This window comes from Diplotaxodon limnothrissa, linkage group LG7, assembly GCF_057381915.1.
Source record: "Diplotaxodon limnothrissa isolate DT_005_m linkage group LG7, D_limnothrissa_male_GT1.1, whole genome shotgun sequence".
NCBI classification, from domain to species: Eukaryota; Metazoa; Chordata; class Actinopteri; order Cichliformes; family Cichlidae; genus Diplotaxodon; species Diplotaxodon limnothrissa.
In genome coordinates this window covers 70,192,959-70,206,227 of record NC_140602.1, presented here as the reverse complement: position 1 = coordinate 70,206,227, position 13,269 = coordinate 70,192,959, and the positions used below count along the sequence as shown (strand labels likewise).

Here is a 13,269-nt window from a genome sequence, read left to right as displayed (position 1 = left end):
TCATAATGATTTTGGAAAGGAATGTGTTTATTTTTTTGACTTCTGTTCCAGATGTGTCTTCTGTTGGCCTGACATTGTGACTGGTCTGGTGGGATTCTTACCTCTGTATTGAGCCTCTTCTGTGATGAATTCTTTGTATGCAGTGTTTAGGAAATACTGTAGGGAACATGGGGAGGAGTTGATATTAGGAGCATTTGATCAATTTGTATTTATTTATTTTATCATTTTGTTAATAAATTGTGAAAAGCAGACCGTGTGGTGCCTGCCTGTTTATTTTGGTTTTAAGAAAGAAGCCACATTCATTAAGAACAAATGTTTGTATAGTCCCTAACAATAAAACCGCCGGCCCCTGTATTACAAATGAGAATATTTTTCCTTTTTTTAAATCGTTTTTGCCTTTTAATTTGATTAGTTTCGTAGCTTTTGAATTATGTATATTAGATTTTCGTATGTTTTCTTCCAGATATTTGCGGAGTGGTGAGATGAAATGAAGAGAAGGCGTACAGCCTTTATTTCTCCTGTCTCTGTGAAAAATGTCAAAGTAAATTAGCCGACGTGGAGCTGCTGTCTGAGACTCAAACACAGACGCTGTGGATGTGAGAAAAGATAAAAATGTTTTGCTTTTTCTCGTTTCTAATCGGGAGCCTGCTCGGGTATTCTCGCTGGAGATCGGACACAAAGGAAGGTGCTCGTCACACACACTGTAAAAACACGAGAGTTCAGCTCTGACTGAATCCCGAGTCCGCTTTTAAACAACGACGATGACTTCCTGTGGTTAGTCGTCCCGCGGCTCCGTGCCCGTGTGCTTCCCGGACTGAAGCGTGTGGCGAACTGGCCAAACCCTAAAAACTAAACTCCCGCATCTGAAACCCGCCAAAGAAGAGAAGCACCAATCAGATACGAGCGTCGTGGTGTGTGATCTTTATATACAGACCCGCGAGGCCTCTCCCACGAGCAGCAGAGTGGCGCAGCGGAAGCGTGCTGGGCCCATAACCCAGAGGTCGATGGATCGAAACCATCCTCTGCTATGGATTTGCTTTTTTTTCACTGAGCTCCGCAGACATTTACCCCGAGCCTCGTGGACGCGGCGGAACAAACTGCTGAAAACACGATCGAACTTTTTCCATATCAAGCTGAACAAACCGGCAAATGTTCGCCCGAATGTGTAACTGCACTAAAAGATGAGACGTGGCGCCCCCTGTCGGAGGTGGGGGGTTAATGCCGCTGGAGGTGTTGAAGACCTGAGGAGCCAACCCGCCTGACCGGGGCATCAAAACACCAACAAGCCTCCATCCATCAGACGCTTAGAGAAGCTCAGGAGGAGCTGCTCTGTGTCTCTGTGGATCCAGAGAAAGCATAAGAAAGGACAGCTGGAAGGTGGAGGTCAACCATCCACAGGCAGGTGAAGAAGGGAGTGCAGGCAGGGTGGAGACCAGTGTCAGCCATGAATGGTTTGCAGACGGTGGAGGTCAGCATGTGCAGGGGGAGACTGGATTTATTAGACAAAGGATGATGAAGATGGAGAAGAGGAGGGCCTCGGAGGAGGCTCATGGATGTGGTGAAGGAGGACGTGCAGAGGGTTGGAGTGACTGAGGAGGGGGTGGAGGCCAGTGGTGGAGATGGACATTTTTCTAATGTCTGTAAATAAATGAAGGAAACCTCAGCATCTTTCATCCCAGCTGGAACGTACCAAGTGTCACTTATGGGGAGGGCCGATGGAGATGATGAACCATGAGTCGGCCTTGTTTCTGTAAGCTGATCAGTTTTGTCATCAGTGTGTCTCACAGCTGATCAGCTGTATCGATCCTTCCACGAGACAGAAATGTCCCAGTGACGGAGGCGGTGAAGTTGCATTTAAAAAAATGTGTTTGTCCTTCGCTTAAGAAAGGAATTGTGTGTGTGTGTGTGTGTGTGTGTGTGTGTGTGTGTGTGTGTGTGTGTGTGTGTGTGTGTGTGTGTGTGTGTGTGTGAGACCCGGTGAGCCCGGGATCCTCGGCGGGTCTGCAGCCTGCAGCTGGCCGGGGATGAGCGCTGACAGGCGGACTGAGCTGCACCCAAAGCCGCCTGCCCGCCTCCTCTCCCGGCCTCCAGCCTCCGCAGGCATTCGGTGAACTTTAATTTTTGCGCACTTGCTTTCTTCCGTTTTTCCATGTCATTTCCTGTGATAAAAAATGGTGGTCACAGCTCGGGGGAGGCGACTGAGTCGGTGCAAAAATTAACGCCAAACTTGTGATCTGCGGGCAGCGGCGGAGCCAGCGGACGGGGGAGGGGGCAGAGAGCGCGGTTCATCCCGGGGAGAGGCTCCCAGTCCCCGCTGCGTGTCTGCACGAAGGTGGGTCCGTGTCGGTGGCCACTGTGGCCAGTGAAAATGGCTTCCGAAAACTGCAGGCAGATTGCCAGCTGCCTGCAGATTGAAGCGGAGAAAGCGTGGCGCAGATCCGAGCCCGAACGCGCTGGGTTACCGCAGACCTGCGCAAAGTTAAAGGCAACTTTAGTCTGCGGCGTTCACGTGTCCATGGACCTCGCAGCGTACGTTCAGAGTTTCTTTGTCGGAGCTTCGTGAAGCCACGGAGGGGCAGATCCGTCCGAGACCCACACACTGATCCCCGGCATCTGTCCCTGTTCGATGCCGTAGGTCAATACTTGATCACACCCACAGCTGCTTTGTATTTCAGTCAGATAATCCCGTGTTCTTATCACGCAGGTGATTGACTGTTATCTTTCCAGGTAGAGTGTGGCTGTAGCAGGGTTATTATGGGATGCATGAAGCAGCAGCAGGACCCTTCAGAGTGTTTACTGCAGGCTCTGCAGCTTTGCATGATTCACTGTTCAGAATAATCCTTCTTTTTATGTTACACTGGCCCTGCTCCTGTATTCTCTGACAGAACGCTTTCGTCTGATTGGCCAGCTTCTGTAAGCTTCTGTTTGTTTTGTGACAGTATAACCGGGATGTGTAGGTGCATCAGCAGCGCTCAGGCTAAAAAATAAATCAGCCGCTGGGTCGGAGATGTTGGGAAAATTTGCTGAAAATCATTATTGGGTTCCATGTTTGAACAATACCGTTACATAGAGAATATTCCCAGCAGTCCACATATGCAAACGTCTTTCAGGTTAGTCTTGAGAAGTCAAGCACACCCAGTTTTTTCTTTTTTTAAATTTATTCTCAAAAATGCACATTTTCCCCTGAGCTTTACCCCAGTCACCGGGACGATGCCTCAGAGGTCAAGTCTGAGGCACACGCTGTTCGTCCAGCTTAAGTTTCTGCTTTTTTCTCTTATTATTAGAAAACGATTCCAGGAAATGAGCTTTTGTTTTGGTATGAAACGAACATTTGGATCCAGAATGATTCCCGCGCTCGATGACGGAGCGGCGGCGCGTGGGACTCCCGCAGCACTTTGATGACACGTAGCTGGTGTGGAGAAATGTGAACGATACAAAGAAACGCTTAAACCACGTTTCAGTCTGAGAGCTCATACCTGTGACCTTCACCTGTCCCCGATTCTGAAAAACGGAGCTTCAGTTTGTGAAGAGAAACACGAGTACGAATATCTGATAAACTGAACGTGCTGCGGGAGCAACGAGCGCCTCCTGTGACGCTCTAACGACTGTGTTTATTTTCCACAGACGGGTGTGAAGTGGACGACGGACCGGATTTCACCATCATGGTTCCACCATGAGCGAGAACTCGCTGGACCTCTGGTGTAAGCTTCACGTCTGCTCCCTGATTTGTCCCTAGAGCTTGATGTGGCTGATTGAATAATGAATATTTGAATGTTTCCGTGCTCGCGCTCTGAGCCCTAACATGTCGTCATTATCACGCTGACACGTGGAGCTGCTCGTGCGTTTCCTGCACACGTGTATTTGTTCAGTGGTCTGATTCTATCAGAACATGTTAGAAAAGCCTCTGATTGTGCTGCCAGCCACAAACGTTTTACCTCAAACACTCAAAGATGTGGTAAAAACTTTCTGTCCTCTCGTGACGGACGTGAGTGTCAGGATCATTTTGGGCTTTCAATCATTTCTTTGAACAGTTTCTTTGGATTGTACAGCTTTAAAGACTTTAAAGAACAAGTTTCTCTGGTCCAAAGTTCACGTATAGGCTCAAATATATATACAGACCCTATGTAATGTTTGGTCATTTAGCAAGTTGCGATCAGACATCTTCAGCAGTCTTCTGACGTAATCCTGTCTGGATAAAACAGCCCAGAGCGTGATGCTGCCACCGCCATGCGTCACAGCTGCAGTGTTCTCAGGGTTGAAAGCCTCACCTTTGCTCCTCCAATCAGCTCCATCTATGTCTCATCTGACCATCAAACTTTTCTCCAGACGCCGTTTGGCTCGTCCACGTGGGCAGATTTCAGTTGAGCTCGTTGATTTTGGAGCAGGAGCTTCTTTCTTGGTCCATGGAGATGTGAGACTGGCTTCACTGTGGAAGTGACACTGGTGTTCCAGCAGATTCCAGTCCACAGCAGGCTTGATCCTGGGTGTTCCTGAACATCCTAACAGTTTCCTGTCATCTGAGGGCGACAGTCTGGGTCTCTCCCAGACCTCAGTGGAGACAGATCTGAGTCACTTGTGTGATTTTGAACCTTGTTCAGAAACGGCTCAGAGAAACGTGTAAACCAACAGTTCTGCTTTTAGATCTTCACTGAGACGTCTCGATGCGCGCTCAGTCATCCGGGTAAGGAAATCCCAAAAGGCTGATCCTGTTCATCTGGACGTTTTCAGTGGGAGAAACGTTTCATCATCATCAGGCGACTGCAGGTCTCCACCCTTATAAACAGAACATGTGCATAATAGCTGACACCAGCACCACTGACGAACAGCGTGCTGTCAGGTCGGTTTCATGACCTACGTCATGAAACCCCAAAGCGCTTTGGGGTCCTTAGGGACTAGAAAAGCGCTATATAAATACAGGCCATTTACCATTTATACGTCCAGATGAACAGAATCAACTTTCTGGGACTTCACTGAGTTTGTTGGATTTTCCCTTTGTCTGCACCTGATTTGATGATGTCATTATTTGCACTCTGGTTCAACAACATCTGAATCTCAGGATTGTCTTCTCAAATCTTCCTAAAGTAATAATCTGTTATTAAAGAAGAAGATTTGGAGATAACCTTTATCTGCTGGGTTTGTCCTTCAGTCTGTGAGGAGTGTCAGGACTATTTCCAGAAGGAGTGTCCGTCTCACGGGCCCCCACTGTTCGTCCGGGACACGCACGCAGCCCCGGGGACGGCCAACAGGGCGGCGCTCACGGTCCCATCGGGTTTAGAGGTGTTCAGCGAGGGAGACGAGGTAGATGTTCGCTGCGTGGACGCGATCTACCCGAAGGGGGCGCTGTTTGGGCCGTATGAGGGAGAGCTGGTGTCCAAGGACAGATCCTCAGGATTCTTTTCATGGATCGTAAGCTCGCCACAGACACCAGTGTACAACCAGTTTACAACCAGTATACAACCAGTATACAACCAGTATACAACTACTTTTCTTTTGTTCCGGGACGTCTGAATCTGTTTGCTTTCCCGTTTTCAGATTGTTGATGTGCACAACACTTACCAGTCCATCGATGGCAGCGATGAGACCAAAGCCAACTGGATGAGGTGAACTTTAGTCTGAGGTTAACGTCATCCATCACCGCCGGCGTTTGTTTCAGTTGTACCGACGGGTTCTCTTCTACTGAGCCAACAACCTTTCATACATCTCTTTTTTTCTCTTTAATTTCATTTTAAATTTGGGTGCTTGGCAACACATTCATCACCTCATTAAAACCACAATACCACAGTAAATCTGATTTGCAGGAGTTACTGAGTTACATCTCAGAGGTCAGACTGATCCATGACGGTCTGTCCTGGAGAAACGACCCTCGGCTTTTCTGTCTCTGACCAGGTACGTGCGGACCTCGTTGGAGGAGAGCGACAGGAACCTCACGGCGTTTCAGCACGGTAAAAACATCTACTTCAGAGTCTGCCGGGCGCTGGCGGCCGGAGAGAAGCTGAGGGTCTGGTACAGCGACGATTACATCAGACGACTTCACTGCGTTTCTCAGGAGAGCATCGACCGCAACCTGGACACAGGTGAGGAGGCAGTCGGGTGAAATATTAGAGCAGGTAACAGGAGACGCAGTCACTGAAAATATATCATGAGTTTTAAAATCTCTTCATACAATTTGGAATTTGGATGAAATCTCCCTTTTGTGCATCATCTATATGTCCCCTCTGTAATATTCTGGATATTTGTAATTAGAGACATTTCTTATATTTTGTAAACTTTGTAATATGTTGCATTATTTAATTAGTTCAGTCTGTTACTGTTGTCGTCTTGGAGCGACTGTGACCCACATAGACTCCTCAGGGATTATTCAGATGTCCTGCTCTTGGCTCTCCAGCAGGCGGCGCTGTTTCGCTGTTGCTCTCCTGGGTGCTGGAGTCTTTCTGTGGATCACTTTGTCACCTGTAGAGCACTTTGAACCCACTTTTAGGGGCTTTAAATAGCTCAAAAACGGTTTTCTTTCAGGTCCTGGGAAAGACTTCAAGTCCCCGTGCCTGCAGTCAGCTCTGCAGGGCAAACTGAGCAAACAGCCGAGCGAAGAGTCCGACGGTCAGCCTCCGGCCAAGAGAAAGAAGATCGACCTCATCTTCAAACACGTCCTAGAAGCTTCTTTGGAGGACTCTGGTAAATTCAGGTTCCGGTCTGGCCAAACCAGCGAGTATAAAGTACCAGCCCTGGTTTCGGGGTTTGATTCCTCTGAGAGCGGCTTTGGCGTTCCCAACCTGAAGGTGGAAGAGAAGGAGGAGGAGAACCAGAGCACAGAGAAACCCTCCACCTCCTTCTGCCCCAACTGTGTGAAGCTGAAGAGGAGGATCCTGGAACTGGAGGAGGAGCTGTCCCGTCTCCGAGGAGAACAGGGAGACGCTGCTGCTCCGGCGACGTCCGAACAGACTCAACGCGATCAGGCCCCACCGCACCCCGAGCAAGGCCCCATCGAGGATTTTCAAGGTATGTGAGAGAGCAGGAGGGCAGATGTTCTCTGCAGCGCAGCGGCGTTACCGCTCTGCAGTGTGGCTGTGTTTGACGTGCAGAGTCTAGCAGGCGTGTTTGTTTCGATCACCATCTGAAGCCACATTCACACAAAAAAGACTCTGAAGGTTCGTTTGGCTGTTTGTTTCCACCACAGTCCCACAAAGATTAGTCACATTAGTTAATACCTGCAGACTTTTGCACACATCAGCCACTTTATTAGGAACACCTTGCAAGTAAAATGCAGTCTAATACAGATCAGTACATCCCGCCCACTGACCTCAGTAATGCATTTAAGTGTACCTAATAAAGTGTCTGGTGAGTGTGAATGAGAGAAAACTCAACCGATGAGCGATGTGTGTCGCTGCAGGAGCCCCCCTGAAGTCCGCCCAAGTTCACCACTGAGAGGAGGAAAAGCTCTCTGTCGGGACAGAAAGTTTTCTAGACCGGTCCGCGAGTCGTTTGGTACCGGGCCGCGAGAGTTGATGCTCGGGTGTGAAATTCACGGTTTTCAGGTTTTTATCGTTATTTTCTTTTAATCGTTTTTATTGTTAACTCTCTTTCCCTGGGTCTTTCCCGTGGGTTATGAATAAATCTTTTTTTGGTACTGGTACTGCTTTTATTTTATTGTATTTATCCGCGACACCTTAAAGGCCAGTCCGTGAAAATATTGTCGGGCATAAACCGGTCCGTGGCGCAGAAAGGGTTGGGGACCTTTGTTCTAGACGGTTCTTGGTTCAGTTCAGTGATTTCATGCAGATTGTGATGCCAGACAGTTTATTCAAACGTGCCAGCACTGCTGCTAGCTGCTGCAGTTTGTCAGCACATTGCGTGGTCGTCACCAGCGATGGGCAGTAACGCGTTCCTTGTAACTGCAGAGAGAGTATGAGCGTGCAGCGTTTAACGTGATGGGAAACTCACAGAGAAACTCGCGGATTCTTCCACTGACCTCGGCACACCTGCACCAGGGTAACCCTCCACCTACCCCACTCCTGCTTTACAGGTGAAAATAGAGCAAAAGGACCGCTGAGTCTTTGACTTTATTTATTTTCTGCTGTGTTTTACTTGCATCTATTTGAAAGACTGAGTGTAAACACAAAAATATTTTATTTTATGAGCTGGAATGTGCAGAAAATAGGTTTAAATGTTAAACTAATTTATTCAAGTCAGAGAATGTTGCATATAATTAAATTTTTGCTTTATGCATAAAGTTAAAAGATTAAAACTAATAAAACAAGTTTTAAAAAGAGACTTTTCCATTTGATTACATTTTATATGATGGATTATGTAGAAAAAGTAGAATTGGGCTGAAAGATCTATCACTTTATTACCTATTCAGGTTGTGAATCATGTTTTTAAAAAGTAACTAAGTAACTAATTACTTTTGAAAATAAGTAATCAGTAAAGTAACGGGATTACTTTTGTGGGGAAGTAATCAGTAATTAGTTACTGATTACTTTTTTCAAGTAACTTGACCAGCACTGGTCGTCACAGACCGCTAGCTCAGCTGATGGTCGGTGCCGAGGCCGCCGCCTCTGTCTTCTGTCAGAAATGTGAATGAACACACAGCCGAGTGCCGTCCTGAGGAGCTGGCTGTCCTGTGAGCTGTGGAGTGGTTCTACTATGACGATCATGACAGCAAAGATATCTGCCAAACGCGAGGAGTGCTCTAAGCACGTGTGAATCCTGTCTAATGGTTGTGGAGCGCTCACGTTGATGCTCCCCACTGTGTTTACAGCAGAGCAGTTGAGATGAGCTGTGCAGCCCCAGAAATCTGCTCAGCTGCTTGATAAAGTCATTCACTCTGCATGATATTAGACATTTGATGTGACTTTAATGCTGGTTACTCTCAGAAGTTGAATAAGTTTCTCTTTGCAGGGATGGAGCCCTTGACACCCACTCAGGTGGTTCTGGACGAAGACGAGCAGGACGTGGACTCTGCCGATGAGTCCATCGCTGCAGATCTTGTGATATCTCCCGAGGACTCATCGAAGCTTTCCTCCGCAGGAGGCAGACGGATTCGACGCTTCAAGCAGGAGTGGCTGAAAAAGTTCTGGTTCCTCCGTTACTCGCCAACCCTGAATGAGATGTGGTGCCACGTGTGCCGCCAGTACACCGTCCAGTCATCCCGCACCTCAGCTTTCATTATCGGCTCCAAGCAATTCAAGATCCACACCATCAAGCTGCACAGCCAGAGCAACCTCCACAAGAAGTGTCTGCAGCTGTACAAGCTGCGCATGCATCCGGAAAAGACCGAGGAAATGTGCAAGAACATGATGCTTCTCTTCAACGCAGCGTACCACCTGGCCCTAGAAGGGCGGCCCTTCTCCGACCTCCGTTCATTGGCAGAGCTCCTGAAGAAGTGCGAGCTCAAAGTGGTAGATCAGTATATGAATGAAGGCGACTGTCAGATCCTAATCCACCACATCGCCCGGGCTGTGAAGGAGGATCTCGCAGAGAAGATGCGTCTGTCTCCCTTCCTGAGCGTCATAATGGACGCCCAAAACGATGACCTTTTCTCCGACATGGTGGCGGTCTACGTCCAGTTCGTTACCAACGAGGGCTCCCCAAACACAGAGTTCCTGTCCTTGCAAAGACTGACCGTGGCCAATGTGGATGGGTATCTCCAGGTCATGGATCGTGCCTTTGGTGTCCTAGGCCTCCGGTTTCAGGACTTGCTGGTGGTCGGTTTGGGGGTGGACGGCACCAACATCTCTTCAGGAATGAGAGCAAACCTTTATATAGCTGTCCAAAAAACCTTTCCCTGGATCCTCTGTCTTCCCATCATGATCCATCGACCACATCTGGAAGTTCTGGATGCCATCAGTGGAAAGGAGCTCTCCTGCCTGGAGGACCTGGAAAACAACCTCAAACAGCTTCTCAGTTTTTACCGCTACTCCCCTCGCATGATGGCCGAACTGCGATCCACTGCGCCAACACTGTCAGAGGAGACGGAGTTCCTAGGAGACATCAGAGCCATACGCTGGATCATAGGAGAGCCCAACGTCCTTAATGCGCTCATCAAGGATTACCTGGAGGTCGTTGCACACCTTAAGGAGATCAGTAGCCAGACACAGAGGGCTGACGCTGCGGCCATCGCGCTCACCCTCCTCCAGTTCCTCATGGACTATCAGTCAGTGAAGCTCATCTACTTCCTGCTCGACATCATAGCTATCCTGTCACGATTGGCCTTCACCTTTCAGGGAGAGTACCTGCTGGTGTCGCAGGTGGAAGCCAAGATAGAGGAGGCCATTCAGGAGATAGGCCAGTTGGTGGACTGCCCCGGAGAATATCTGCAGGAGTTTGAGGAAAATTTCAGAGAAAGTTTTAACGGAGTTGCCTTGAAGAACCTGCGCGTTGCAGAGTCCAAGTTTCAGTCCATCAGAGAAAAGATCTGCAACAGGAGCCAAAGCATCCTGTCTCAGAGGTTGGACCTGCAGAGCTGCTCATTTGCCAAAGCCTGCAAGGTGCTGGACCTGTCCACCTGGCCCAGCAACCACGAGGACCTGCAAGCCTACGGGGACGAGGAAATCAAGATTATATTCAACCACCTGGAATCGATTCCCACCGCAGCCCAGGAGGTCTCCCAGACGGAGGCCAGAGGCAGCCTGGTGGTGGAGTGGAAGGATCTGAAAGCAGACTACTACAGTATGAACGGTTTTAAAGAGGTGATCGGCCACATCTGCAGGTACAAGCAACGCTTCCCGCTGCTGAACCGCATCGTGCAGGTCGTCAGGGTCCTGCCCAGCTCCACGGCCTGCTGCGATAAGGGCCGAGGGTCTCTGCAGAAAATGTGCAAGAACAACCGCTCCCGGCTGACCCTGGAACAGATGAACGATCTGCTGACTGTGGCTGTTAATGGACCGCCCATCGCAAACTTTGACGGGAAGCGAGCATTGGACAGCTGGTTTGAGGAAAAGTCCGGCAGCAGCTACTCGCTCTCGGCTGAGGTGTTGAACAGGATGTCGGCGGCTGATCAGAAATGCGTGCTGCACAGCGTTGACGTCAACGCAGAATTCTACCCTGATGTGTAACATGCAGATCCTGTGCTGCTGAAAGATGTGGTGTGCAGCCAAACAAGGGTAGACGCTGAATTCAGAAAAGCCGTGACGTCACAATTACTGCCACCAAATTCAGCTGGAAGAACAAAAGCAGCCAATCGGTGTGAAGAGGCAGAAAATCAAACATCCCAAAAATTCCACTAAAAACTCAAGAAAACCCAAACGAGCCATGTGAGCGCGTCTTGACCTTCAGTGGCCTTTGGCTCGTTCAGTCATCAGGTTCTGGGAACACTTTCTGCACGGCCACCAAAATGTTTGTTGTGAAATTTTAGCTTCATATATCAAAAATGTTTCAACATATAGGATTTTAAAAATGGCTCTGTAGACTTACTTCCAGCAGCTTTTATCTTTTTTTGCAGTTTGAAATCTGAGGCCATGTTTGAATATGAGTATCTCCAAAACTGTTAAATGTTAAACATACAAGTAGTGGGAGTCTCCAACATTTGCTCTCAGAGGTGAAACGTCTGGAAACCTGGAGGCCAGTCGCTTTTCTTTGCGAGCTCCTTAGACGACCGTGACCTGGTGAGAACCTTCACAGACATAATGATATAAAACTTTTCATATGAGAAATAAACTTAGCAAAGCAATTAAGACTTGTGAAAAGGGGATTTCTAGCTCATTTCCCATGATTGGCAGTCGGATACAAGACAAACATGACCTCATAGTGGGTGAAAATAAATATTTAACATATTAAGCTAAAGTTTCACAGCAGTCCTTTTACATGTCCAAACTTTTGATCGTGAGACCTTTGGACAAATCGAAGGTGGTCGAGCCGAGAGCCCACGGCGACTGAGATAGACTGAAGAAGCGTTTCTCCACAGAGCTTCAGCCTGCAGTCTGCTCGTTCTGCTCGTGAACGTGCGAAAGCTCATCATCAGCTGCATTTAAAGGAGCTACAGAAACACACGTTATGAAGATGAAGGCCTCTGCAGACCAGAGAAAATGTCACATGACCTTTTAACATCCACCAGCTCAACTGGAAATCTTACTAAGACGAACTCCGAGTCAGACTCTCTGTAAAAGGCCTGATCTGACTGCTATGGTATTCTGGTCTCTGTGTGAATGGGTTGCAACCTAATCTCGACCCAAGTGAACAAAAATGACCGCAAAGTGCTTCAAAACGTCCCAAATCGATGCAAAACGACGTCCAAAAGGCTCCGAGAGACCCACGACCTCCACGGAGACACAGACTCACCACCAAGAAACAAACGTCCACAGGGAGGCGGCGAAACAAGAAGCACAAAAACAAGCGACGGAAGACAAGCTGAGCGTGTGCCGTTGTGTTGCTTTCACGTGTCCGTGCTCGGCTGGGAGCCTCCCGCTCCGAGCTGCGCTTGTTCCATGTGATAATGAAGCGCTTGTTGCCACGATAACAGACAGTTTCACATCGGGAACAATCGTTGCTCTCTGCTTTAGCTCATCTGCCAGCAGCTTATTCAGTGTTGTGCCTGACAGGAATGAAAAGCTGGAGTGTGAGGATGTATAAAGGCTTTATATTTCTATTAGAAATGCCCTGCTGCACACGGTCTATACTGTGGTGACTGTACATACTGTAAATGCTGCCGAGCCTGTTTTTAAAGGACAGTGTTTTTCTCTTGAATTGGATGATTGTGCCAAAATGATCGAATGCGAAGAAAAAGGTGCTATCCTGCGACGCCACGCTGTACTTTTGCCATATTTGTTCAGTCTTTAGTGCAGCCAATGATCTATTTTATGTTCCTGATGCCATTTTCCACTGATGTTCTGCAGGAGCAGTTCAGCTTCGGCCAAAGCTTCAGAGGCGTTGTAACAGCTGCATGATCGACTGCTGCTTTCAGCTCCTTCCTAAGCCTGTGTTTTATAATTATTATAAAGGTTTTTTTGCTCATGTTTAATGCAGAAATAAATATGCCATGATGGGAATGATCAGCCTGACTTTATTTTTTATATTTGTCTGAATTTAAATTCATATTTTTGAGAAATTTGTCATTTTTAAAAATTATTTTGCTTCATAAATATGAGCAGCTGATCTTCAGTCCTCCATAGTTTGAGTAGTTTTTCTCAGACTGTAGTTAAAAGATGGATGCAGCTGTTAGTTCTACAGAGAAGCCAACAGGGGGCGACTCTTGTGGTCTGATTGTATAGAATTATATTTGATATATATTTTCATGAATATTGTTCATATTTTCATACAATATTATTTACACCATTT

The 13,269-nt window shown here is 47.8% G+C and overlaps 1 protein-coding gene and 1 non-coding gene across 3 annotated transcripts; both read left to right on the top strand.

The window, feature by feature from the left end:
* The first annotated feature begins 956 nt into the window (after positions 1–956).
* Positions 957–1,028, top strand: trnam-cau (transfer RNA methionine (anticodon CAU)). The gene has a single exon. It is a non-coding gene; the product is annotated as a tRNA-Met (tRNA).
* A 1,090-nt stretch (positions 1,029–2,118) lies between these two features.
* prdm11 (PR domain containing 11) lies at positions 2,119–12,976 on the top strand. 2 transcript variants are annotated; one of them, XM_085360224.1, is made up of 7 exons: positions 2,119–2,332; positions 3,625–3,701; positions 5,147–5,406; positions 5,533–5,600; positions 5,887–6,074; positions 6,514–6,996; positions 8,896–12,976. In XM_085360224.1, exons 2-7 carry the CDS (start codon positions 3,674–3,676, stop codon positions 11,049–11,051), a joined length of 3,183 nt encoding a protein of 1,060 aa, XP_085216350.1. In that variant the 5' UTR covers positions 2,119–2,332; positions 3,625–3,673; the 3' UTR covers positions 11,052–12,976. The 2 variants fall into 2 exon arrangements, with proteins under 2 accessions (XP_085216350.1, XP_085216351.1); XM_085360225.1 differs by lacking the exon at positions 2,119–2,332 and having other exon boundaries at positions 2,469–3,701.
* The last annotated feature ends 293 nt before the right edge of the window (positions 12,977–13,269 follow it).

Excerpts from the sequence above, each read along its gene's own strand:
- prdm11 (XM_085360224.1), top strand. The coding sequence starts at position 3,674 with ATGAGCGAGAACTCGCTGGACCTCTGGT. Across the intron at positions 5,407-5,532 it reads CAGGATTCTTTTCATGGATC|ATTGTTGATGTGCACAACAC; the intron begins GTAAGCTCGCCA and ends TCCCGTTTTCAG. Across the intron at positions 5,601-5,886 it reads ACCAAAGCCAACTGGATGAG|GTACGTGCGGACCTCGTTGG; the intron begins GTGAACTTTAGT and ends GTCTCTGACCAG.